The following is a 26,763-nucleotide window of genomic DNA, read 5'->3' as shown; positions in this document are numbered from 1 at the left end:
TCACGGGCTGCCAGTCTGTGACCTGCCCACGCGCGCAGCCTCCCTGCTCTCTGCCTGCGACCAGAGGAGCGCAGCCGCGGCCGCGGGAGGACCGGCGCCTTCTAAGTCCCCAAACTTAGACGAGGGGGCACCTAGGCGTGCCGCCGCTGTCCCCGCGTCCCGGCGACGGCGCGCGGAAGCATCCCGCGCAGGGCCGAGCGCGGCGAACAGCCAATCGCGCGCCGCCTGCACGGATTCCTCCGCCCAGGCCGCGCTGGAGCCGCAGGTGGCCCGGCCGAGCGTGTCCAGCGGCGGCCGCCGTCCCGAGATGCCTCGCGGGTGACCTCCGACCTCGCGGGCCCGCCCTCCTCCAAGGCCGCCTCCCTCCCCGGCCGGGCTGAGCTTGCGCAGCCCCCGCGGGGCAGGTGCGGAACCCCGCGGACGGCCCGGTTGCGGCGGCGGAGTGCGACTGCTCCTCCACGCCCCAGGGCCCCGAGCGGGCCGGGCCGGCCTCCCCTCGCCGCTCCTCCTCGCCCGAGGCGCCCGGCCGGGTGACCGAGGCGGTGCCGGAGAGGTGCGTCTCGGGTGAGTGGGCCGCGGGCGGGGAAGCGGCGGCGCGCTCGGGGCGGGGCGCGCCGGGGCGGGGCGGGGCCGGCGGCGGGGCCCGGTTTCCTCCCTCAGCGCCATTTTGTGGCTGCTAGACCCGCAAATAAAGGCGAGCGCCGGGGCTGCGGCGGGAGGAGCGCGGGGGGCCCGGCGGCGGCGCGGCCTTGGCCTGAGTGACTGGCGGCGCCCGCGCAGCCTCGGGCTGGAAAGGTAGGTGCGGCGGGCAAGGCCGCGAGGGCCTGCGGGGCCGGGAATCGAGGCGCGGCTCCCGGAGAAACGCACGCCGGGCCCGAAGGGTGACCGGGCCTGGGGCCGCGCACGCTTCCCGTTAGCCAGAACGGCTTGCTGCCTGCAAGCGACCCTTCTCCCGCCTCAGGGCCATTTTACTTCCGTTCTTGGCGGCCGGGGAGCAGGCGGGCGTTCCCGCGGCCGGGGAGGCGGGGAGGCCGGAGGCCGCCCTCTCGGGGCTGACTGGCCACGCCGGTCCTTTCCCCGCCTCTGTGGCCCCCTCCCACTTCCAGGCCTGCTTCCCGGGGACGCAGAGGTACCGACGAGTTCTGCAAGGCACAAACGGTTTTTTTGTTTTGTTTTTTTAAACCAATTTCACGTCATTCAGTAGCTTGTCATTACAGCCACGTTCTCTTGTGGACTTCCATTTTCAAATAAGTGTATGCATTGTGAGAATAGGGTTTTTGGTTTTATTTTGTTTTTTCACAGCTTTGTGAAAGCTTTCGTGAACTTCTAGTCTAGGTTTGGATCTGTGTGAAGCTGATTTGACCATATTTAAAATTGTTTTTAGTGAAACAGTGAATGCATAATGGAAAAAGGCCTTAGTTTTTGTGCTTGTATACATGCTTTCCTGGGGGGAGGGCAGCCAGAGATGGACCGCTAGGCCTTGTGCAAGCTAGGCCAGCATTCTGCCATTGAGCAGCCCTCCGTTCTTGGTTTGATAATGAGGAGGCCAGCTAATTTGACCCCAAAGGACCAAGATGCTCTGAACTGGTGAGCATGTTACAGTTTTATTTGGTTGTAAGTTTTACATATGCTCTTTTCATCGTTTTTCCTCTAACCTAACTTTTTCTGTTTAGTTAATCTGTTTTGAAAGACAAGTGGAAGTCACAGATCTATTGCTACAAATTATTTTTCCCCCCTTTAGCTTATATTTTTGAGCATTGGGGCTGGAGAGGTGGCTGAGCAGTTAAGAGCACTTTCGCTCCTTCAGAGGATATGCGTTTGCATCACCCAAGATGATGGCTTTGGCTTCAAGCTGACCTCAACTCCAGTTTCCATGGGATTCTCACTCTTGTCTTCTGACCTCTGTGGGTGGAACCAGGAATGCACGTGGTGCATATACATAACATGCAAAACATTCATACACGTAAAAACTTTTTAAAATGACAGTTTTGTTTTAGACTAAGCATCAAGTTTTCTCAACGGAAACATGTAGATGTTTGAAGTTATTGAAAAGACATTTTTGAGGTGGCTAGGTTTTGTTCGTTCAAGCTAGGTGGTTTCTGATGCGGTTGGAGCTGGGATTTAAGGATTTGGGCATTGGCGTTTCCAGAAGTGCTTTATTCACTCTTAAGCAGTGAGTGGGCTTGTACACTATTAAACGGGTTTGCAATAGCCTTTTGGTGTGTAGACGGCATTACCGCTTTCCAGGTCCCTGCTGTCTTTATGTATATAATGTAGACTCCTTGAAAATATTGTTAACCATCTTGATTTTTGCTGTATAATATAGTTGTATTACTTGTATCATGCTCTTTAGAAGTTTTGTTTTAGTGGCCCTTAGCAAAGCAAGATGTAAGGTAAGGTAGCATCTTAATCTTTAACTAGCTCCCGCTTTCTCTAACTACTTCCTATTTCTTGTTATTGACTACATTTGGGTAAATTTGGTTCCCTTATCGTATATGCTGTTGGACACAGTGTTAGGCTCTTCCCTCAGACTGCAGTTCATTCTCAGTGTTCTCTGCCTTACAAGTTGGTGGAGTTTGTAAATGTTTGCTAATTTTGTTTCCATCCTGAGTGTGTTTAAACATTCCTTGTTTGTGTAGTGTTTTTATGGTACCAACAACAGATCTGCAGCACTTTGTGCACCAAGCAACACTGGTATTCTCTTTTGCTGAAGACAATACTGAAGCCCAGTTCAAACGTAACTGATTGAAACAGTGGTCTGATTTTTTTTTAAGATTTATTTATACATAACAGGTGTTCTATCTGCATCTATGACAGAAGAGGACATCAGATCCCATTGTAGATGGTCATGAGCCACCATGTGGGTGCTGAGAATTGAACTCGGGACCTCGAGAAGAGCAGCCAGTGCTCTTAACCTCTTAGCCATCTCTCTGTCTACCCATGGTCTGATTTCTAACTAGTCCCCTTTCTCCTGCAGTGCAGAGATCCAGCACTGTCAGATGATGGGTTTCTTGTGTCCATTGTGATTTATTTCATTACTTCTTGCATAAGTTACATTGGCCTTTCTCCAGGGTGCTGAGTTTTCTAACTTAGGATCATAGTGTTAGATCTGGAATGGTAGGCACCTAATCAACTAAAACTGAACCCACAACCTAAGCTGGGCATCAAGAATAGATGACATTCTAAATTGAGATATATTATCTCTGAATGTGTACACAAATAACTTAAATTTTAAAATACGCTTACTTTATCCATATGGGTGGTTTTGCCTGCATATATGTCTGTATACCCTGTCTGTAATGCCCTTGGAGGTTCAGAAGAGGGTGGCAGATCCCCTAGAACTGGTATTGCAGTGCTTATGAGCTATAATATGGGTGTTGGGAATTGAACCCAGGTTCTCTGAAAGAGCAGTCCCTACTCTTAACTTCTGAGCCATCTCTCCAGCTGCTTTATCCCCCTTATGTAATTTTAAAACTAGTCATCTTTAAATATGTTGGAAAGTTGCCAGGTTGGTCGTGTTTAAATTTTTGTTTTGAATATTTTGTTGTTTTTTAAGATTATTTGTCTCTATGTAACCCTGGTTGGCCTACAACTTCCTTGCTGTGTAGAACTTGAAAAATCTCCAGCCTCTGCCTCCAGAGTGCTGTAGTGAACTAGATGTGCTGCACCATCCTAGGCATGTTTTCTTGTTGTGTTTTTATTTGTTTTTTGACGTGGGATCTTACTGTAGCCCTGGCTGGCCTAGACCTCAGTAAGTCCCAGTTACTCAAAATGCAAAAGTGTATTTATATTTTTTCTCTCCTATTTGCAATTCTGAGGTTCAAACCCTGGGCCCTGCAGTAGATTTACGCTAGTAATTTATGATATGTTCATTTAGAGTATTTTCCTAAAATAGTGCTTTCTTTTGTACAACAGACCTAATTTGAGAACCAAGGGTTCAGTGGTATGACTAGAATATCTAATGCATATGGGAGTATATTTAAAATTGATATTGGAAGATCTTTACTTTTGAGAAGTCATATTCATTAAGAAATTAAGTATCTTTTAAGAATCAATTTAACAGAATTTTCAGTCAAAATTTTAATAGTTTAGAATTTTATGACAGTGTCTCTAGCTTTGGTTGTCTGGAACTCTGAATGCAGGCTGTCCTCAAAGTCAGATTACTCTGGAGCTGGGGTTGAGTCACACCTTATGTGGATGCTGGGAACTGAACTTAGGTCTTTGAGAGCAGTTAACTGCTGAGCCGTCCCTCCAACCCAAGAACTCATGTCTTAATTGTATGTAAGTTATTATGTCAAAACAATTCAGATTTTAAAAATGTACTGACCCTCAAACTGACTCCAATAATAATAATAAAAAAATCTTCAAATGTAGGTTTATATTTCTTAGGTTAGCTGCCCTATTCTGTGTATTTGTTTTCCAACTTGTTATTTAAGGTACATTTGTGGCTTAGTTAATTCATTCTAAAAGACAGTAACATGGAGTGGTTCTATTGAGTTTCTGTGTTTTGCAGCAGTTAAGTGAATTTTGTATAAATTTATCTAAAGAAGCTAACTTTGAAACAGATTACTTTGACACAGTTACATGGTTTATTTTCATTAAGGTATATACTTTATATTTAATATCATTAGAGAGTACTGAATCCATGATGGATTCTGCTTCACTGTCAGCAGTGCTGTAGAACCAGGAAACTGGTAACTGGTGCTGCCCTCCGTATCCCTTCAGCAACAGGGCTAGCTTACCTTCAGAAGCCTACTGTCAACATTTTTAAAGGGAACTTTTAAAAATTTACATAACCATGATAATGAAAGATGTTAGCAGAGAGGAAATATGGCGATAGTTAGAGAGGGTACTCATGTCTTCCTTCCCTTTTTGTCAAGCTGTCCTGGGCTAACACTTAACTAAAATGTGTCCTGGGTTGAATCCATTTCACTGCAACAGTGAATGAATGGGCCGAACTATTATGAAATACAACATTATTTTAATAACTATCTTACATTAACATTTGCTAATAACTGCTTTGAAAAAAAACAATTTTGATTTAATTTTGAGGGGGAATCTTTAATTGAAAGAAAACTAAAAATCTTTTCCCAACACTGTTTTTTTTAGGGTGCAAGATGACCAACGAAGAACCTCTTCCTAAAAAGGTATGTTTCAGCAGCTTCAATATTTGGTGGTTTTTCGAGACAGGGTTTCTCTGTATGCTAGGCTGTCCTTGAACTACTTCATCTTTTTAAAATTTAAGAATTCTATGTCCTTATTTTTCAATTCTTTTTCCTTGTCTTTGCATCAGGGGCTGCGAAGTGTGAGATGTGTGTCTGCGTCTGCTCAATTTAGAATTAATGCTCACAACTTCTAGAAGATGTTACAGTATTCCTATGAACTTCAGTTCTTAAACTGTATTATATGAATATTTTATGTACACGGACAGTTTATAAACATTTCAGTGTGTGTGTGTTTGTGTTCCTATTTTCTCTCCTATTTTCCCAGGGTTGTAACTTAACTCTATCCACTCGTGTATTTTTCAAGGCTACAGCTAGTTTTTTATAGTTTGTTTTCCTCCTTTGTTTTCTAACTTGATTTTCTGGTTCTGTAGTCCTACATGGAGTTTAGCTATTATTGTGTTCATATGATAGATATATATAGATTAATACATATATGCTGGGGTTTTGTTTAAAAGAATGATATACTTTTTGGAAGAATTTGTGATTCAGTTAAAAGAACATTAAATATTTAATGATCCATTTAATGTTGTCGTAAAGGATTTTTTCGATGCTCCCTCTAGCTCTTAAACTTAACACAGAGACCTTATAATAAGCTTCAAGCAGATACCCATCTATTTTAACTTGACTGTGCTAGCCTGACCTACTTCCCAGCCATGGACCCTGTTAGGTGTCCTCTAGTCTCCCTCTGTCTCTGCTCCATCTTTGTCCCCATGGTGTTTTCTCCATGGTGACCTCCTCCTTGTGGTATAGTAACCTTCCTCTTTCTTTGCTCCCCCCCCCTTTTCTTTTCCCCCCTTCTCCCCCTCTCCCTCTTCCCCTGGGAGCCCAGACTAGGAACAGAAGTCCCGGCTACTGTCTCTTCTGCCCAGTCATAGGCTCTTCAGCTGCTTTATTAATCAGTCAGAGATAATTGGATAGTCATTTTGCAGGAGATTGAGACAGGAGATTTCTCAGTAGCAATGGCAATACCAGCATCTATTAGCTCACTGCCAGTTCTCTGGTTAATACTTAAAAACTTTTTAAAAAAGTGCTCCTAGGGATCATAGTGTAGGCTTCATCCATACTGTGCAGGAACTCCTCTATTGTTCCAGGCTCCTTCTATCAATAATTTTTTAATAATGGAAATTAATAAAGCCGTAGGATTTTTTGTTTTTTTAAATAGGGGAAAAGGCATTTCTAAATGTATGAAACTATCAGGTTATATTCTAATTTTAAACTCTGCTGGAAAGTTATAAATTGGTAAGTTTTTAAAGATAGTCAGAGATGGTGAACAACCTCTTTCAGTATAGACATCTGGATTAACTAAGACTGAGAACTGGTACACTCCCAGTTTTTCAAACATTCTCTGTGTGTGAGACTGCAGTTCTCTCACACGTGTGGCTTTGCTTTGTTTCATACATCAGTATTGTTTTTACTTACTGCTGAAGAATGTTGTATAGTATGGCTGTATTGTAGTTGTTTTTGTTTTATATTCATTATTTGCTTTTGTTTTTTTTTTTTTTTTTGAGACAGGGTGTGTCTGTGTACCCTTGACTGTCCTATAATTTGCTCTGTGGACAGGCTGGCCTTGAATTTATAAAGATCCCACCAGCCACTGCCTCCCAAGTGCTGGGATTAAAGGCCTGTACCACCACAACCCAGCTTTTATCACAGTTTTACAAATATTTAACTGTTAAAGGACCCTTGAATGATCCCAGTTTTGGACTGTCACAAATAAAGCTTGCTTGTGAAGGTTGACTTTGGGAGGGGGGCTGTATGCTCAAGAATGCTACTACTGGGTCATGTGGCACATGCAATTTTAATCATCTTGACTTGGTGCTTTCATTTTTAGTAGGGATTTTTTTGGTTTAGTTTTTAAATTTTTGTATATCTGTATCTTATGGGGATGCCTGGGGTTGGAAAAATGATGTTGGGCCCTCTAGAGCTGAAGTAGTAACAGACAGTTGTGCACTCTCTAATTTAAAATGAGCAGTTGCTCCTGTGGAAACAGCTTCACACTTTGGAAGAGTACTCAGTCCGTTTTTAATTTTCCTTGTAGGTCCGTCTGAGTGAAACAGACTTCAAAGTTATGGCACGGGATGAGTTAATTCTAAGGTAAAATGTCTTTTCTTCAAAATTCTATTTACAACATACTGTGACGACTGTAACACCTTTATGCCATCTGTGGTTTGTGTTTACTTGTTTTGTGGAGTTTCCTTGTTGCTGTATATTTGAGACAGGGTCTTCCTGTGGAAGTTAAGAACTATATTAGCTTAGGTGATTTCTAGATTGACACAGAAACCAGCTTTTTTTTTTTTTTTTTTTTGTAGAGCTAAAATAGATTAAGTACAGATGCTTGTGTAATTAATATATAGCTTGCTAGAAGATGTGTCCGGTTTAATAAATCAGCAGGCACAGGGCAAGCAGGCAGCTCTGTGCAAGCCTGGCTCTAGCTTGAGCTCAATTCCTAGAACTCACAGAAAGCTGGAAGGAAAAAAAGTTCACTAAAAACTATAGGCGTGGATGTTGTTTATATATTCAGGTTGTCCTCAAATCTGTGCCTCCTCAATAGCCTTATTTTGATGGGATTTTTTTTTCTTTTGTTATGTAACATTTAGAAGTTAAAAATCAGAGGATGATTTCCCACCTCCTGGTTTTTTTCAAGTCAGCATTTCTCTGTGTAGCCCTGGTTGTTGTGGAACTCACTCTTGTAGACCAGGCTGGCCTTGAACTCACAGAGATCAGCCTGCCTCTGCTTCCCAAGTGCTGACCCTGGGATTAAAGGTGAGCACCACTGCTGCCTGGTTTGGTTTCCTTTTTTTTTTTTTTTTTTTTTTTTTAAGGCTTACTATTTTATATATATATATATGAGTGTTCTATCTGCATGTGCACCTGCATATCACTAGAGAGCACCAGATTCCAGTATAGATGGTTGTGGGCCATGTGGTTGTGGGAATTGAACTCAGGACCACTGGAAGAGCTGACAGGCCTCTTAACTGCTGAGCCATTTCTTCAGCCCATCCTTTTAGTTTAGTTTTGTTTTAATATGAGTCTTGTTAAGTTGTCAAGCTGGCCTGGAACATGCCATCTTCCTCCAGCCTTCCTAGTAACTAACTAGGATTGTAGGCAGGTCACTACCATGCTGAACTTGTATTCTTTTACCTTGGTATAACTTCTTTTACCTGTCCTCTCTGAACTGAGAAGAAAGAGTGAGGGTAATGAATTATATTGCTGGTTGAATTCTGTTTTTTATTATCTCAAAGTTAAAAATAATCCAGCACCGTTCTTGGTGTTAGGTTTGTGGATATGATTTTCTAGGTATTGAGTATAATTTCAATGAAGCCACTAATACGAATTTGTTTTTTACTAGATGGAAACAGTATGAAGCATATGTTCAAGCTCTGGAGGGGAAGTACACAGATCTAAATTGTAAGTTTGATCTTCCTAAATTAAGATTGAGTAGTTGTCTTTTGAAAACTTACTACAGAGTAAATTTGTTTTGTTGAAGCAGATGCAGAGGTTGTTGATGTTGTTCAAGCATTTTGTTGTAAGAGCTGTTTCCAGACACAGCTGGAGAATGTGATGAATGATGTTTGAGAGGTGATTTTTGTTTTGTTTTCTGACAGATCCCAAGCACCAAGGGAGATAAATCATGTTTTCAAAATTGAAGTACAATAACTACTTGGAACTTTTGATGCATACCTAACTGTCTTCAACCTAGGGATTTTAATTACCTTTAGCATAGAAGGGACAATGAATAGAAGCAATCAGTGATAAAGTTTTGAGAACCTAAATGAGGCTAGGATATAGCTCTTTGTGTACAGATTTTTCAAAATCTGCCAAAATTTTAATTGCATGGCTATATTACTTTTATAGGCATGACTTATAAAAGGTTATGGTGCTGTTCGTTCATGTAGTCAGTGGCTTTTGTTTTGTGTTGCCTTTTGAGACAGGGTCTTGTTACGTAGCAGAAGCTGGCCTGGAGCTTAAGATCTCCCTACCACAGCTTCTTGAATGCTGTGGGATAGACTGGTTACGGGCAGGCCAGGCCAGCTGATGTCATTGTTATATTGAGTAGATTAGAATGTATTATTGGGATTTTTGTAAATACTAACTGTACTATAAGTGAGTGTAGATAGCATGGCTTCCTATGTTTAGGCGGACTGATGAAAGAAATAGCTCAGTGTGGTAGTATGACATTGTTGCCTCCTAGGGGGTTCTCATGATCAGGGACAAATACCATTGTTCCAAAAACAGTATGAAAACTTAAAGGGAATGAGTTTTAATTATTATTATTATTCTCGGCAAAACTTTCTTTTGGTTAGTTCAGTTTGCTCTTGAAATGGGATTTATAACGTTTTGTATTTCTTTCCTTTAACTAGCAAACGATGTGACAGGCTTGAGGGAATCTGAAGAAAAACTAAAGCAGCAACAGCAGGAGTCTGCACGCAGGGAAAACATTCTTGTCATGCGACTAGCAACCAAGGAACAAGAGATGCAAGAGTGTACTGTAAGTATCTCAACATTGTAATCTCTAGTTGAGAAATCCACTGCAGGTTATTTCTAAATAGTGGTGATGGCAAATATAAGTACATATTTTGTAAAGGGTAGAATGGAAAGTGAGTGGGAGTGGGGGTTCTTATGTCACAGAAGGGGTGCTTGTTTTCATTTTTATTCCTAATTTTGACATAATTTGGATTTTTTTTTTTTTTTTTTTTTTTTTTTGCTATCTACATCTGGATCTCCAACTGTTGTGTACAGTGGCGCTTTGAATTATCATGCCTGGTTGAAGAAGACTTTGTGGGTGGTGGTTCTCCGTCACCTTTTTTTGTTTCGTTTTGGGTTTTTGTTTCGTTTCTCTTCTTTTTAATCTTTATTTTCATTTTATGTATGTGAGCATTTGGCCTGCATCTGTGTGCACTACATGTATACCTTGGTGCCTGTGAAAGCCAGAGTGGGCATCAGATCCCCTGAAAGTGGAGTTACTAATGGTGGTAAGCCACCATGTAAGTTCCAGAAACTGAACGAGGTCCTTTGCAAGAGCAGCTAGTACTTAAGTGCTGAGTTGCCTCTCCAGCTGTGGTCATATTGTTTATGCCTTGTTCTTCTAGTTGTAAGTCAGAAGTGAGGCTTTGCAGGCAGCACTGGAAACAAAACACAAGGAAAGGGCCCTTGTGTTGGAGTTTTGGTAAGGCTTATGGGCTTAGGTTTTATCCTAGGTATAAGTAACAACTGGAGAATTTTTTTTGACTTTTAAATTTATCTGTTTATTTTTCTGTGACAGTGTGTCACTGTGTAACTATGGCTAGCCTGAAACTCCCTGTGTAGATCAGGCTGGGCATGAACTCACTGGGCACTGCCTTTCCAGTGCTAGGATTAAAGGTGTATACCACCCTGCCCAGCTACCAGTGGAGACTTTTACACCAAGAAGTTTATAGGGTTGATTAATTGGTATTTTGGGTAGATGGCTGACTTGAGTATGGAAAGGAAATTTCTTTTTTTCACCCTTCTTTGTGTGTGCTTAATACTTGGCCCCACCCTAAAATCTGTAGTGCCCGAGGGTGACTGTACTTCCGATCTTCCTGCCTCTACTGTCTGACTACATCAGCCTACCGTGTTTGTTTGTGTGACATTGTGCATGCTAGGCACACATTCTACTAAGCGACATCCACAGCCCCTAGGAGATAAATGTGAAACTGGGACTTAGAATAAGAAAGCCAGCCAAGGCAGGGAAGTAGGGTATAATAAAGTCACTGGTAGCTAGGAAGGATGTGATACGATAGTATTTAGGCACAATCAGTAGGGCTTGATCAATTAGATTTTGTTGGGGAAGGTATTTAAGAATAAAGCATAAGTGGATCTCAAGTTTATATTATCTGACTGACTGAAAGATCAAATATAGAAAGAGCAGAGTATAGAGTTAGGAAAATAGGAACTGCAAAACTCCTCTACTCACCCCACTACCAACCCCAGGTAAAGACTGATTAGTAGTTTCAGAAGCAGGTAAGAGAGTTGGTTCAGCTGTTAGGAGCATTTGTTGCTCTTAAAGACAAGTGGGTTCAGTTGTCAGTCATCAAGTTGTTTATAAACTGTAACTCCACTCCCAAGGGAGCCAAATGCCTTTTCTGACCTCTCCAAGCACTGGGTACACATGTGGTGCACATATGTACATGTAGGCAAAACACTCATAGAATAAAATGAATAGATCTTTTTGGGTTGGTTTGGTTTTTTTAAGACAGGGTTTCTCTGTGTAGTACTAGCTGTTCTGGAAACCACTCTGTAGACCAGGCTGGTCTCAAACTCAGATCTGCCTACCTTTTCCTCCCAAGTACTGGGATTAAAGGCATGTGCCACTGCACCCGACCAAATGAATCTTTAGAAATAGTGTATGGGCAAAAGTTAGTTTTAGTGAAAATAGGAATTGTGATTTGTTAGTTTAGCAGTTAAAAAGACAGTAGACTGTAGTGGAACCTGTTGCTCTTAGGGGTAGGAATGTAGTAATTTAAGCAGGTGATTATCATTTCAAATAGTAATATAAGGCTAAGAGAATGTCTGTAAGGTTTGGTATCTGAGTTTAATCCCCCAGAACCATGTGAAGTATTGCATGCGGGGAGGTGTATTTATAATTCTAGCTCTAAGGAGGTAAAGCCAGTGGAGCAAGGCAGATCCTTGGGGCTTCCTGGCCATAATCAGCAGGTGACAAGCCAGTAATACTTTTTCTCCAAAACAACATGGATATTGGCTGAGGAGGAAAAATAGAAGAGGTTTACACCCAGGCTAACAGTCAAGGTTGTCTGGCCTGCACAGAAACGCATGATCACGTTAGTAAAATTTTACTCTGTGTGGAAGTCAGAAGACAACTTACAGCAACTAGTCTCTCCTCTACTGTGTGGATCTTGGGAAATGATCTCAGGTCAACAGACTTGACAGCAAGTACCTTCATCCCCTGAGCCATCTTGCTGACCCTTACTACTTTATTTTATTATATTTTGTTTATTTTGTATGGGTATTCCATGACACATGTGGAAGTCAGTGAACAACTTGTGGGGGATGATTCTCTTTCCAAATCCTGGGACTTAACTCAGGTTATCAGGCTTGACAGTGGGCACCTTTAGCTGCTTAGCCGTCTTGCCAGCCCTGAAACTGTCTTTCCTTTCCTGGTGTTCTCTTCCCTAGCAAGGGGAATTTATTCTAGTCTAACTTGCCTCCTGTTTGTGACCAAAAGTGTTGACTGTTGGTATTTATTCTGAGTCAGTGTTCTTAAGACGGTTTTAATTAACACATGATCCACACTATATGATGTGTTTTGCTCTCTCCTGTTTTAGTAGCTGTCATTACCTTGAATTAACAGGTAGACTTTTTGTTTAAAATGAATTATTTTTACATTTTATAACGGGGCTGGGTAAGATGGTCCAGTGCTTGCTTGCTTATGCAGAGGACTGGAGTTCTCTTCCCAGGACCCTCCAATCCCAGAGATCTGATAGCCTCTGGGGATACCCTCAAGCGCATGCTTATACTAACATACAGATATAAAAATAAAATAAATGCTATTAAAAGCAGGTTTGATGGGTCATGGCTTTAATCCCTCTTCTATAGACTATGGGTCTCTGAATTCCAGGCAGGCCAGCTCTACATAATTAGAGTTTGTCTCAAAAGAAAAACATAGTATCTCCATAAATTAAACATTATTCTTTTCTGTGTATGTGCTATGAACTCATAAGTAAATGTAATCTCAAGTCAGTATATTTGTGCCTTCTACTAAATTTATGGTAGGGGATTTAAACTTCATAGTTTTTAAACTTTAGAGTAGGATAGAATTGACTATATGGTTCAGTGTTCACAAATGCTTGCTCCAAGTCCGATGAGGTAGTCAACCCCTGTGATGCATGTGATAGGAGTAAGGGGACTTCAGGTTGTCCTGATCACACCACTCACCCCACAAAACATTAAAAAAAAGAAAAAGTAATTTTTTAAAAAAATTAAAAATCCAATGTCAGGGTGGCCAGCACAAGACTTGATGCAGTTGTGCTTCGAGTGTAAATGAAATGAGATGAGTTTTAATTCATATTTTAGAAAGAGTGCTTTTAGAACACTAGTAAGTAGCACAACTGAAGTTGAAATTCAAAGTTCCATATGTAATTAAGAGGGTTCTAGTACCATGCAAAAAGTTCCACACTAGTCAAGAAGTGTGAATGCCAGGATTCTAGTCAAATCCGGCTTGCTTAATCTAATCAGTTATGTACCTTGTTTTAGAAATGAGTCAAATCTACTCAGAAGAGAAAATAAAGTATTTCTGCTAAGATACTGTAGAATTTTGTTAATATAAAACCATAATGTTGCTACTCTTTTTAAATTTAGAAGTAGAAGGCCTGGAGAGGTGGCTCAGAGGTTAATAACACTGGCTGTTCTTCCAAAGGTCCTGAGTTCACTTCCCAGCAATCACACAGTGGCTCATAACCATTTATAATAAGATTTGGTGCCCTCTTCTAGTATGTATGCATACGTGATGGCAAAATACTGTATAAATAAATCTTTAAAAAAATTTAGAAGTGGAAATTGTATTAAATTCTAATCTTGTGTCTGAGAGTTTTACATAGAAGAGTTGGCTTAGATAAAAAGTAAGTAAAGAGTCACCAGTCTTTCTATAAACTTGCTGTCTTTTTAGCATTTTCACTGTCGTTAAAATAGCGTTGCTTGCTTTTGGTTTAGTTTTGTTTTGAGACTAGGTCTCACTATATAATTCTTGTTGGGCCAGAATTTACTGTGTAGATCAGACTGTCTGCCTCTCAAATATGGGGATTAAAGGCATGTACTACCATGCTCAGCTTGTTTTAGTTGGTTGGTTTTGGTTTTGGTTTAAGGTATTATTTTTACTAATGCATGTACCTGTGTGGGTTTCTGCTAGAGGGTGCTAGAGGTATCACCCCACTCCTCTTAACTCCAGGAGTCATAAGCAGTTTTGAGCTGCCCAGAATGGGTGCCGATAGCTTGAACTCTTTCATCCTCTGCCTCTGTAAGAGCAGGTTGTCTTTTTAGCTATTGAGCATGATGCAGTCCTGTATTGGTTTGCTTTTTTCAGACAGGGTTTCTGGGTAGCCTTGGCTATCCTGAAACTCACTCTGTAGACCAGGCTGGCCTCAAACTCAGATACACTTGCCTGTGCCTCCCAAGTTCTGGGATTAAAGGTATGTGCCACCACTGCCCAGCTTATACAGCCCTTGTTTTGTTTAATACTGTTTTGATTACAAGTGAGATGTTTTTTAATTTCTCCTTTTTTATTATCATTATATATATTCCTCCCCCACCCCTACCCCAGACCAAAACCTAGGGTCTTGTGCAAATGATGGACTGTTAGACTACATTCCCCAGCTTTTGGTATCTTTGTTTACCAGGCCAGCCTTGACCTTAGAATCCTCTGCCTCTACTTCCTAAATGCTAGAATTACAGGCATGTGCCATTATGCTCAGTTTTGTTTCCGTTGTTTTTTAGGTTTGGTTTGGTTTTTGGTTTTTCCAGACAAGGTTTCTCTGTAGCCTTGGATGTCCTGGGCTGGCTTTGTAGATAGACCAGGCTGGTCTCAAACTCACAGAGAACCGCCTGCCTCAACCTCCCAAGTGCTGTGATTATAGGTGTATGCTACCACACCTGGCTCAAGCTCAGTTTTAATTGGTACTTTTTCTAGGATTTTTGTTGTTGTGTATTTGTGTGGAGGTTGGACTCAGGGCCTTGATCCACTGTGTTGTCTGTTACAAAATTACACCCTTAATCTTTGATATCAAAGGGGTTACAGACCTAACAAATAGGATGACCTACTGTCAAGTTAATTAAAAGGATATTTCCCATCTTCTTAATTTCTTTTGATTTGGTAGTAATTGTTTATTTTGCTTTACACAGACTCAAATCCAGTACCTCAAGCAAGTCCAGCAGCCGAGCGTTGCCCAACTGAGATCAACAATGGTAGACCCAGCCATCAACTTGTTTTTCCTAAAAATGAAAGGGGAACTGGAACAGACTAAAGACAAACTGGAACAAGCCCAAAATGAACTGAGTGCCTGGAAGTTTACGCCTGATAGGTAAACAAATCATACTCCCCAGTCAAGACTTCCCTGACAGTCCCACCTCGAGAAAGCTGTGGTGGGACAGCCAAGTACTCGTTTCCACACCAAGACTCAGACTTTTTTGAGCCAAAAAAGCCACATTCTTATACTGTCCAGCTTGTAATGGTTAATGTAAAACTTACCAGATGAACCTTGTGTTTCAGCTTCTTTCTCTTCCCCTTCCCCTTGCTTCAGAGGCCTGATGCCATCGGACTATTCCGAAGAAGAGGCCACCTCCGAAAAATTCCCCTTCTAGGACATGTAGACACTTGAGAAATGTTTCCGTTTGAAGAAAATAGAGGGAAAAACAGAAGTTTTAAGTCTGTGGCACACTGTGTCTTCAGACAGTTTGGAGGATTGAAAACCTAGAGGTTTTAAACCATGAATTGAACATGTAAAATTCCAGTAAAATGTAAAAATGGAATATGCATCGCTCTTAACCTTGAGCATAGTGACTTAGAGACACTGCACATCAGTTATGCCAATAAGACTGTGGACTTCATGATTGTTGAACTACTGGGTCAAAACTCAAATGAGGTGAATTTTGCAATTAAAGGGTTTACGTACTAAAAAACAGCTTCTCATAGCTGTGAGAAAATCAAGTCATAGCTACCAGTACAAGTAGTGCATATATATTGATCCATTTAGCTCAGAGCTCTATGTTATATAATGGAGCCTTAAATTTATGTGTTTTTCTAAATCAATGATTTGTTCTTTGAATGGTTGCGGAAACTGTAGATAACCTCAACTGAGGACTGTACAAACATGAAGGTGTGGTCTCACACTTCAGGTTTAAACTGTTTGAAGCATTATAAGAATTCATTTCACAAACTAGATTGTATATGGTGTTGGCTGTGATGAGACTCCCATTATTCAGTAAACCCTCATCTCATTTAGCAGGCACATGTTAAACAGTATTGTCGTTGGTGTTAAATGGGGGAATGTGTTCCCTTCATTGTATTTGGGCCTTTTGTACTGAATTATTGATATTAAATTAAATGTGCCTTGAAATAGTTGGGTTTTTTTTTTTTTAATTCAAGGAATACTCTGATAATTTTGTTGTACTCTTAATATTTTACTTTGGGGGCCTATTGAGAGCAGATCAACACTTTGGAAAAATTATTCTGTGATCTTCAAAGTGAAAGAAAAGGCTGTCTCATTTAAAAGACTTTATTCCAGATGGTATAAAAGACAAGGAAACTTGGCATTTGGCCCTAAGATTAGAACATAATGTGGGACAGTCTCACAAGGTACCTGCCAGAAGATTGGGGAAATAATGTGTTGGAACTCTGGGCTGGCCCAGGTGAGATGTATGACTTGAAAAAGGTATAGTGATCATTTCTAGCAAACTCATTTGCTCATTTAGATAAATGAGGCATTATATTCTTCATGCTTCCATCCAATCCTGGAGGTGAATTTTTTTCGTCTATAAGTCACCAGTTTGAATTTTCGCTTGGTGATAATGGAGTCTGAGATGAGTAGAAGATAAATGTTCCAGCATGCCCCAACGTTTAAGTGCAGTTTTAACAAGGGTGACTTAAGTTCTCTCTTAATCGTTCAAACCAATTGTAAGTATCTTGTATGTTTGTGCTTTAGTGGACTGACTGTGGGCAGGGGTGGGTTGGAGGAGTTATGTCTATGACTTTTCAGGAACAAGTCTGCTTCTAAAATTGTCACTGGGGGTGTGGAGGGTAAGTAACAATCTGTTTAAAAGTAGTTTGTGACCAAATTGCATCTTTTGTATTTTATGCTTTTGCAGACCATGGTAGAAATAATCCTAAGTATATTTTTAGTAGGTTAACTAGTAATTGGTAAAATGTATTACTAACATGTACTCAAATTTAGCCAGTCTTTCTCTGCTACTTGGCTACACAATAACTGAGGCCTGTGAGCTTGCTTTCTTGTTATTGTTAAACTTCTCTCTTAATAAGACATTACATGCTCATGTATACAGTTGAAGTACTAGAGAAAGGTGGGAGATGGAACATGTCACTCGAGGACCTGACGTCGACCTGCCCCATTCTGCTCTGCAGGACCAGTAACTGCTGTTAAATATCTTGGGTATCATCAAGATAATTTGTGCATATGCAATGATTTTATGTATATTGGTTTTAAAGAAATGTAATCATATTAGATATACATATGCTTCAAAGCTTTATTTTTCCTCCTTTTTTATCTTTTGGGTATTTTTTTTTGCATATCTAGATTTTTATTAGTCTTATTTTAACAACTCATAAATGGGGTTTTATTAATATAAAATTAAATCATGCCAGAATGAATCAAGTACTAAAAATACATTATTAATTTGAAAATAAGTAGTGTTTAATTGATAATCAATTTAGAATGATTCAGATATCTTTTGTGTGTGTATGGTATTTCCCCCCTTTGCTTTAGTTCTAATTTTGAGGGATAAAGTTTTTTTAGCTGGGTGTGGTTTATGCCTTTGATCCCAGTAGTGGTGAGGCTGATGCAGTAGGGTGGAGAATTCAAGGAGTACATTCATAGAGTCTGTCTCAAAAAGTAAGCAAAACAACTCATGAAAAATGGACTGTGATTCCCTCCGTAGTATGGTCTGCTTTAAAATATTTCATTTGACAACAAATTCATTTTAGAGTGTTTAGAAATATACTGGTAATTTTTTTTTATTGCACTTAGTCATGTAGGCAATTGTACATGCAGCTCTACAAAGTAACCTGGCTTCCTTCCCTTGATAATTAAAGTACTGTACGATGTCCCTTTTTGTAAGTCCTTAAGTATTTTCTTCCACTTTGTGGTTATTTGGTTATAGGAATCATCTCAACACTTAGTAGGCAAAGGCAGGCAGATCTCTGGGAGTTCAAGGCCAACCAGGGTTTCACATTGAGGCTCATTTCTCTATTCGTCCGTATATCTTATCTATTTATTTAGCACACCAGAAGAGGGCACCAGATCTCAGTATAGATGATTGTGAGCCACCATGTAGTTGCTGGGAATTGAACTCAGGAAGAATAGCCGGTTTTCTTAACCTCTGAGACATCCCTGCAGCCCCCACATTGAGACTCAGGAAGGAGCGAGGTAGAGAGTTGGCCCAGTGGTTAAGAGCACTGGCTGCTCTTTCAGAGGACTTAGGTTCAGTTTCCAGCACCTACATTGCAGCTTACAGCCATGTAAAACTCCAGTACAGATGATCTAGCATGCGTCCCTCTGGCACCAGGTATGCATGGGTTGCATAGACTTACATACAGGCATAATACCCATGCACATGAGAAGAGGACGAAAATATTTTTAAAATACAAAGGCATTTGCTTTTAGATTTGTATGTTTATATTATTTGTCTACGTCTGTGTATAATGTGCGTGTGAAGGCCAGAAGAGAGTGTCAGATCCCTTGGAATTGGAGTTATAAAAGGCTGGGAGCCATTGTAATGTGTGATGGGAATCAAACCTAGGTCCTCTGGAAAAGCAGCCCAACTGTTGAGCTAACTTTCCAGCCCGTTTAAAATAAATGAGTGATCGCTGCTATCCATTTTAAAATATTTACTTGTAATTAAGTTTTTCTACATATTTTGTGGTGCCAAGGATTGAACCTAGGGCCTTGATCATGCTAGATAAGCCCTTTACAGCAGTGCTGTATTTGGTGAAAAGTACAAAGGATTGAACAACCACCCTCATCCCCTCCCCCCATAGCCTTACTTGCTAAACTCAGAACATTTCCAGCTTCTTTACCGTTTTATGTGTGAAGTTTATGTGTGTGGTGATGACCACAATTTTATATAGCATAATTACTAACATAAAATTGCAGCAGTTTTGAGTTGTTTTATGTAAAAGTTTAAAGGTGATTCTTGAGATAGTCTCTCTCTCTCCATACGTCCAGTGCTGACCTAAAAATTTAGCTTCAGTTTATGCTAGAACTGCATTAGCCTGCTACGCATTAAGCCATGTTAGTTAAGCCGGGTTACACATTTTTAAATAAAATACTTTACTGTAAAATTTTTTATGTTTTTCTAATGGGGTCAAGTGACCAGTTAATGTATTTTATACTTTCTTTGTTAATTCACAGAAAAGTAGGGTTTTCTGGTTGGAAAAATCTGATGAATACAATTACAGTTGGCCAGGCATGGTGGCACATGTCTTCAGTCCAATCCTTGGAAGGCAAAAGTGTGCAGATTATGTAAGCTTCTTGAGGACAGTCGGGTCTCATAGTTCTAAGTCAGCCAGGGATACATAATGAGAACCTGTCTCTCTTCCCCCTACCTTTTTCCTTTTTTTTTTTTTTTTTTTTGAGGCAGGGTTTCTCTGTGGCCCTGGCTGTCCTGAATCCCACTTTGTAGATCAGGCTGGCCTCGGACGCACAGATGCTCTTGCCTCTGCTAGGATTAAAGGCAAACACACCACCATGCTGGGCTGCTGGGCTAGACTCTGTCTCAAAAAAGAAAGTTGTTGGCATTTGAGCAGTCAGATGGAATGAAGAAAGAGACCGGCTGTATTTGACACTGCTGTCCACGTCTTGATTCCTCATTAGTGTTTGGTTTGGTTTGGTTTTTGGTTTTTCGAGACAGGGTTTCTCTCTGTAGTCCTGACTGTCCTGGACTTGCTTTGTAGACCAGGCTGCCTTCTAACTCACAGAGATCTACCTGCCTCTGCCTCCAGAGTGCTGGGATTAAAGGTGTGCACCACCATGCCTGCCTTCCTCAGTGGTTTCTAAGCACTTGTTTATTAGAGGATCAAGTCTGAGGAGTTTGATAGGAAATGGGGGTTTGGAGCTTTCACAGTAACTGTGAAAGGAATGTGTTAAACAACTGAAATTCTTACTGTGTACGCTCAGGGCTACTACCTTGGCTGATCTTTTGAACAATAGTAACCCAGTTTCTTTTGTTCCACAGATTATCTGTAAGGAAATTTTAATTATAATTTTTTTTTGTTGTTGAACTGTATTATATAACATATCAGTCAAGGAAACTTGCAACATTACCTATAAGATAGTTCTCTGCAAAGTGGGTTCTGGTGTTTTCTAGGATCAGATGAATTCTGTGTATATGGCAAGCGCAAGTCCCACTTGAAATAAATAGGAAAAACAGTACAGTACAAAAGTGTTCTTATCCAATGAGATCATTCTGGATTTAACCCAATGAGAATGTTATGTTGTCCTTATGCACACCTTAAAGTTAGTATCACAATTACATATTTAAGACAAATACCTTTCAAGTTATTTCTGCTGTTAGTGTGAAGGCTAAAAGCAGTGAAATTGTATTGGATTGTTACTTGTAGTTTTGATTACTCAGTCAGTTGTTGTATGAGTTGACTAGCATAGGACACTAATTTTTGAAAATTAAAGTGTTCAAAGGTATGACAGATACATCGAGGTTTGGAAAGTAACTCACATCTTTGTAATGTGGGATTAAGCAGTGTTAATCACATACCAGTATTAAATGCTTTTCACGTGCATACCTGTAATCCTAGTAAAAGGATTGCAAGTTCACGGTCATCCTCTACTACACAGAAAAAAAAATGTCCTAGTTAAGTTAAATAAATTAATGGATTTCTGTTTGGGAAGTCTTTTAAAAGATATAATCTTATATAGAAGATAAATATTCCAAAGAACTACCTATTAAAAGGAATCCTTTATGAGTGTTTCCAACTAAGAATATATTCTCATTCTTTTATAGGTATTTTACAGGTAATAAAAGGGTGGCCCATAAAATTGTAATTGATACTACACCTATTTTATAAAGCACCTTTCTGTTTGATGAAGTGTAGAACCTAAGTGCTACATTAACAGTTACATCTGAGATACATGTTAAATGGCTTATACTTCAAATGATAATTTAGGATGAAAGCATTGATACAGTAGGAACAAAAAGTAGCTATTTGGCACTTTTTGTGTAAGGTTTATTTTTGCTGCTCTGTTGGTAAAATACCGAAGTACAGAAGATGGACATGTTCCAGGAAAGAAGATGGTAATTACAGGGTGGCATCTGCTGTGACATAGTTATGCTCTGTACGTGTTACATCTACTGTATTAATTGTGAGCAGAGGCTGTAGAGAGCTTTGTCTTCATTTTGTGATGATTGGCTCTTTCCTTTACAGCCAAACAGGCAAAAAGTTAATGGCGAAGTGTCGAATGCTTATCCAGGAGAACCAAGAGCTTGGAAGGCAGCTGTCCCAGGGCCGTATTGCACAGCTTGAAGCAGAGTTGGCTTTACAGAAGAAATATAGTGAGGAGCTTAAAAGCAGTCAGGATGGTAAGGGGATTGCTGTTTAAAGTTTGCCTTAACTTTGCACTGGTGTTACAGGCTGCCAGGCTTGTGTCGATGTGATTCTGTGCATGTTCTTCTCAAGATGCTGGCTACCTAACTGTGCATGCAACACCTACCATTGACTTGTAAAACGAAGCCATTTAATGTTAGTGTTCTCAAGGTACTAATAGCATATTGGAAAATTTTTGTGTAAGTTTTTGTTTGTAAGATAAAGGTATTTTGCTTAACATATAAAAATTGATATTCAGTGCTTCAGTATCATATAAATCTTGGAAACACTAGGCAATTTCTGTAGTCAAAAGTAACATAATTATACTTACTTAAGTCCTCTTTAGCGAAAAGGAGATTCAGTATTTAAATTTGCTGAGACAAACCAAATGTAATTGTTACTCTAGCCCTTCTTTTTGTCCAAGTGTAGCTGCATTTTTTTTTCTTGTTTTATGAAGTGGATGCATAGCAAGAAATGGTGCCACGCTGTGCACATGTAAGCTGAGAATCAGTGGATGGTTGGTGGGAAGGAAAGTTGGTAGACAGTATTGTCATTCTTAGCTTTTATTATGTATAAACCTGTTAAGTGGAAGAGTTATGTAGAAATTGAGAGGCTATTTTCTTAAAGCCTCTTTAGAAACTTGGTGGACTTGTGTATTTTAATAATCCCCAGGTATTTATGTGATTTGTCTTCTTCTATGTGGAACAGACCTTGGTTAGTACATATTTAAAATCCTTTGGAGGATTAAAGAACCAACAGTCCTGAGGGCTGGACATGCTGTGGATTTAACTTAAGGCACTGGCTAAGGGTGAGGAGAAAGGACCGTCGGTCAACACAGATTTTACAGGTTGTTGTCAATTGTATGAGGCTGGATAGTTGGACTCAATTTTAACTTGAAAACCCATTCTTGAATGGAGATTAAAATTCCAAATTCTTGAAGTATGGTAAATTCTTTAAGTATGGTAGTCTAGTTTTAGAACAGTGTTTACTTGGTAAGGATTTGTTGACTAAGCTTTGTCACTAGCATGTAATATTTAAGGGGCTGCAGGAGCAGCTCAGTGGTTATAGTTCTTGCCTTGCAAGTGTGAGGACCTGAATTTGGATCCCGCAGTGGTATGAAAAGCTAGGTGTGGAACTAGATGTCTGTTACTCCCGTGCTTGGGGGTGGAAGGTGAATTTGGGGGACTTGGTGGTCAGCTATTCTAGCCAAAATGGAAGTTCCAGGTTTAGTGAGAGGTAGAAAGCTTTAGGAAACAGACACCTGATGTTGACTGATAGCCTCATGCACACACATGCACAGGTGTGTACTCATACAACACAGAAAGGTTTTAAAATATGCTAAGATATTAAAGTAGGTCTGACTCTCCTTTGCACAGAACTGAATGACTTCATCATTCAACTTGACGAAGAAGTGGAGGGTATGCAGAGCACCATTCTAGTTCTTCAGCAACAACTGAAGGAGACACGGCAGCAGTTGGCACAGTACCAGCAGCAGCAGTCTCAAGCTTCAGCCCCAAGCACCAGCAGGACTACATCTTCTGAACCTGTAGATCAGGCAGAGGCCACAAGCAAAGACTGCAGTCGCCTGGCAAACGGACCAAGTAATGGCAGCTCCTCCCGCCAGAGGACGTCTGGGTCTGGATTTCACAGGGAGGGGAGCACACCTGAGGATGATTTTCCTTCTTCAGGGAATGGTAATAAGGCCTCCAACAGCTCAGAGGAGAGAACTGGCAGAGGAGGTAATAGTTATATAAACCCACTCAGTGCGGGGTATGAAAGTGTAGACTCTCCCACGGGCAGTGAAAACTCTCTCACACATCACTCAAATGACACAGACTCCAGTCATGACCCTCAAGAGGAGAAAGCAGTGAGTGGGAAAGGTAATCGAACTGTGGGTTCCCGCCATGTTCAGAATGGCTTGGACTCAAGTGTAAATGTACAGGGTTCAGTTTTGTAATATTTTTCCAGCAAATTTTTATACAGTGTCATTTAATTTGGGAGAGGATACTGTCAAAAGTTGATGCATATACTTTTGTCACAATTTGCCTTTCGTGGGTGTGTTTTTTGTTTGTTTGGTTCCTCTTTTCTTTTTATTGCTTCAATACCTCTGCCACTTTGAAAATCGTAACAGTTAATTACTTTGAACGTTGCTAAAAAGGACATTTTCTGTAGGGTCAAGTTATTTTTATATGAGTTAATGTGAACAGTTGTAAATGGGAATCTATAACAATGATGTCTGTATAAATCTGTGTCTATTTAGAACCGTGCTGTGTAAGGGCATTCTTCCTCATGCTGTTATATACTTATGCACCATTCAGACTTGTTAGAGTAGATGTGGGTTTATGACTGCCAAGTTTGCCCAGTACAGTAGTTTTTATCACTAAAAAGTTGGACTTGGCGTCCTATAGTAGTTTCAGTGTTAGATAAAGTTTTTTTCCACCATACATCTGTGCATTCATCTTTAGAGGACTGAATGTTTAAGAAATCCGTGTGCATAGTTACTAAGTTTTTATGAACTGTTGTGTCCTGTTAGTGCATACTGCCCTGTGACTCCAGTATATCTCACCTGTACTGACCAAACCTAAATAAAAACTTTTATTATGACTCCTCTGCTTGTTTTTTTTCCTTTTGTTTTCAGTGTTTGTTTGCAGTTGCCATTTGTTTTCCCTAAATTGCTGAATTCTTAGTTACCCTGTAATATATACAAGGGTCAGATTAAAACAGTCCATGCATTGTGTCTGACTGTGTACCTCATTTTAATTTGCACTTTTCTTTTGCAGAATGAAATGGGAGTTTGTGACTACAGTTCAAGGTTTGCTTTTTTCCTTGACATAAAAGTCTCATTTTTAAAAAGTTAAATAATTTTTACGTTTTAATTGAAAAGCAGTTCTTGAGGTCTGAATCTTTACTATATCTTTATATAGTAAAGTACACCTTTACTCAAGGATGTTTTATTTTAAAGCACTGGTCAAGTAATGATTTTTCCTAAACAACATCCTTGCATGTATTATAAGGAAGTCTGTGGGTATAAGGATGTGAAAAGTGCTATGAAAGGTTGTAGCTTGTTTCACTCATTGTTAGTATAACTAGTAATGCTAAGTGTTGAGGTCGTAAGGTCTAATTGTCTCTAGTTTACAACTTTTCATAGGTTGTTTCGATATTTCTTCCAAGAACAATAGGATTCTTAGGTAACTTACATATCTGTGGTCTTCAGAGGCATATTAAGAATACTGCAATTAAGCTTTTGTGCAGTCTTAAGTGAACAAAACCTATATGATTTAAAATAAATTTGCATATAATTAACCAGTTGGATGCATGTTAAAATATTCCCTTGGTGTATGAAATACTATGGATTTTGCTTTTTATATATATGTTTCTTTTTACGCAATTTACACAAAAATCAACTTTCTATCCTATTGGTATGTAATCATTGGTATGCAAAAGCAACTTAATCGTTAACCGTAGTGTAACTGACTCAATGTCATAGATGTCACATTTTTGTTGAATCTGCTTGGGGAATAACTTAGGATTTACAGTTGTATGTGAAGTCAGCAGTCCTTATTTCTGGAATTGGATGCTTCATTTACTGGAAAGAGGTGATGGATCCTGTCTACATTAAGTGGTTTGTGAAAGTAGAAAGATTGAATCCTAACATTAATTGAGTCCTGTCACATGTCTAGAGGATGCCTTATAAAAAAAAGGACATTAGCTGGGTTGGTAGAAGCAAAGTGTTGTTTTAAGCTCAGACTTGGTGTCCGCAACAGTCTTTCACAGCTCTGGCAGGGGGGCCGGGATGGCAGGTGATTTTGATGTGCTGGCTGAGTTGGTTCCTGGGGAGAACCTTGGATATATCCCCACAAGGTAGAGAGGTCATCTCATTTTCCATAGCCTGTTGAAGGCTGGGTCACCGTGATCCAAAGGTCTCAACTAATACATCGTAGCGGGGAATGGTTTCAAAGTAAGAAGGTGGGGTATATCTATTCAGTGTGCAGCGAGCACAGGGGCTGCTCAGTAAATGTCAGCCACTGTTAAATCTTGAAGTCTCGGGCCTGGTGACAGACCACCTCCCTTTACCAAGCTGCTACTCAAATACATACAGATACAAGTTTTTACTTGATAACTTAACAAATAAATTTGAAGAGTAGTTCCTTTTGGTGATAGCCTTGAAGTTCCATTAAAGGAAAGCTGCTGTCTCCTAGCCAAAAGATAATGTCTACCTCTTGAGGGAGACATGCCCTTGTTCTCTTCTTAGAGTTAATAGGGTTGGGCAGGTGAGTCACCTGGCTAAGGGACCTTTGCTCGGGAATGCAGATCCACCTTAGGGCATGCTAAGGAATAATTACACCTTTAATGAAATAGTGCGGTTTTTCTTTTCAGAATTTCTGCCCGTAGCAGTCAGCTTACAAAGCCATAGCCAGGCAGCTTCCTCAGCTGGCCTGCTTATCTGAATTACAGTAATTTTTCCTTCTTTCCCTGGTCTAAGTATGCTTTCCCAACAGTGCATTTCCATGCCCTCTAATGCTTCCCACCTTCAAGAAAAAGATTTGTGCCAGGTGGTGCTGGTGCTGGTGCGTGCCTTTAATCCTAGTACTCAGGAGGTAGTTATCCAAATTCAAGACCAGCCCTGGTTTTGAGAAAATTGTTTTATGTGTATAGTGTTTGTATGTAGGTATGTGCATCGTGTGTGCCTAATGCTGAGATGGAGCAGTTATCAGATTCCCCTGGAACCGTAGTTTACAGGCAGTTGTGAGCTTCCTGCCATATGAGTGCTGGGAACCCAGGTGCCCTGCAAGAGCAAGTGCTCTTAAAAGCTTTGCCATCTCTTCAGTCCCCACTCCCTTTTTTGCCAAGTAGCTGATTGCCCCCCACATGGCTGACCCCCATGCTTAATTCAAATGATACTGCTTTCTCTTTTCCTCTTCCCACCAACTGCTAGATTTACATTATCCTTATTTTGTCATTGTCCTTTTTATAAAATGTAGCAGTAACATTGAAGCTGCCCTTTAGAGAACTATCATTTAAGCTCTCTTGATAACATCCATTCCAAAGCTGGCAGGTCACCCAACCATGATTCTGAGCCCAGCCCTTCATGTTTTCCTATCTCCCTTCACCCTCTGAATAACAGGAAGTGAAGAAAACAAACAAACCCTGAGTTGGGGAAGACAGTCTGAGCTTGCTGTGCTGAATATTTGGAGATGATCAATGTGTGATGGCTATGCAGTAACTGAAAGAATGCAA

General features: G+C 40.4%; 2 protein-coding genes across 5 annotated transcripts; one reads left to right on the top strand and one right to left on the bottom strand.

The window, feature by feature from the left end:
- On the bottom strand, positions 1-666 carry LOC110547888 (putative HTLV-1-related endogenous sequence). The gene has a single exon (XM_021635724.1). It carries the CDS (start codon positions 664-666, stop codon positions 1-3), a length of 666 nt encoding a protein of 221 aa, XP_021491399.1.
- On the top strand, positions 356-24,129 carry Wtap (WT1 associated protein). 4 transcript variants are annotated; one of them, XM_021635718.2, is made up of 8 exons: positions 356-553; positions 5,110-5,147; positions 7,264-7,319; positions 8,575-8,633; positions 9,587-9,714; positions 15,099-15,277; positions 21,367-21,521; positions 22,902-24,129. In XM_021635718.2, the coding sequence occupies exons 2-8, from the start codon at positions 5,118-5,120 to the stop codon at positions 23,480-23,482; spliced, it is 1,188 nt and encodes a 395-aa protein (XP_021491393.1). In that variant the 5' UTR covers positions 356-553; positions 5,110-5,117; the 3' UTR covers positions 23,483-24,129. The 4 variants fall into 4 exon arrangements, with proteins under 4 accessions (XP_021491393.1, XP_021491392.1, XP_021491391.1 ...); XM_021635717.2 differs by having other exon boundaries at positions 356-564; XM_021635716.2 differs by lacking the exon at positions 356-553 and adding an exon at positions 638-795.
- Positions 24,130-26,763: the final 2,634 nt, after the last annotated feature.

Source organism: Meriones unguiculatus, chromosome 20 (assembly GCF_030254825.1).
Source record: "Meriones unguiculatus strain TT.TT164.6M chromosome 20, Bangor_MerUng_6.1, whole genome shotgun sequence".
Taxonomy (NCBI): Eukaryota; Metazoa; Chordata; class Mammalia; order Rodentia; family Muridae; genus Meriones; species Meriones unguiculatus.
This window is presented reverse-complemented; position numbering and strand designations above follow the sequence as displayed.

Excerpts from the sequence above, each read along its gene's own strand:
- LOC110547888 (XM_021635724.1), bottom strand. The coding sequence starts at position 666 with ATGGCGCTGAGGGAGGAAACCGGGCCCCGCCGCCGGCCCCGCCCCGCC.
- Wtap (XM_021635718.2), top strand. The coding sequence starts at position 5,118 with ATGACCAACGAAGAACCTCTTCCTAAAAAG. Across the intron at positions 7,320-8,574 it reads CGGGATGAGTTAATTCTAAG|ATGGAAACAGTATGAAGCAT; the intron begins GTAAAATGTCTT and ends GTTTTTTACTAG. Across the intron at positions 21,522-22,901 it reads GCTTAAAAGCAGTCAGGATG|AACTGAATGACTTCATCATT; the intron begins GTAAGGGGATTG and ends TCCTTTGCACAG.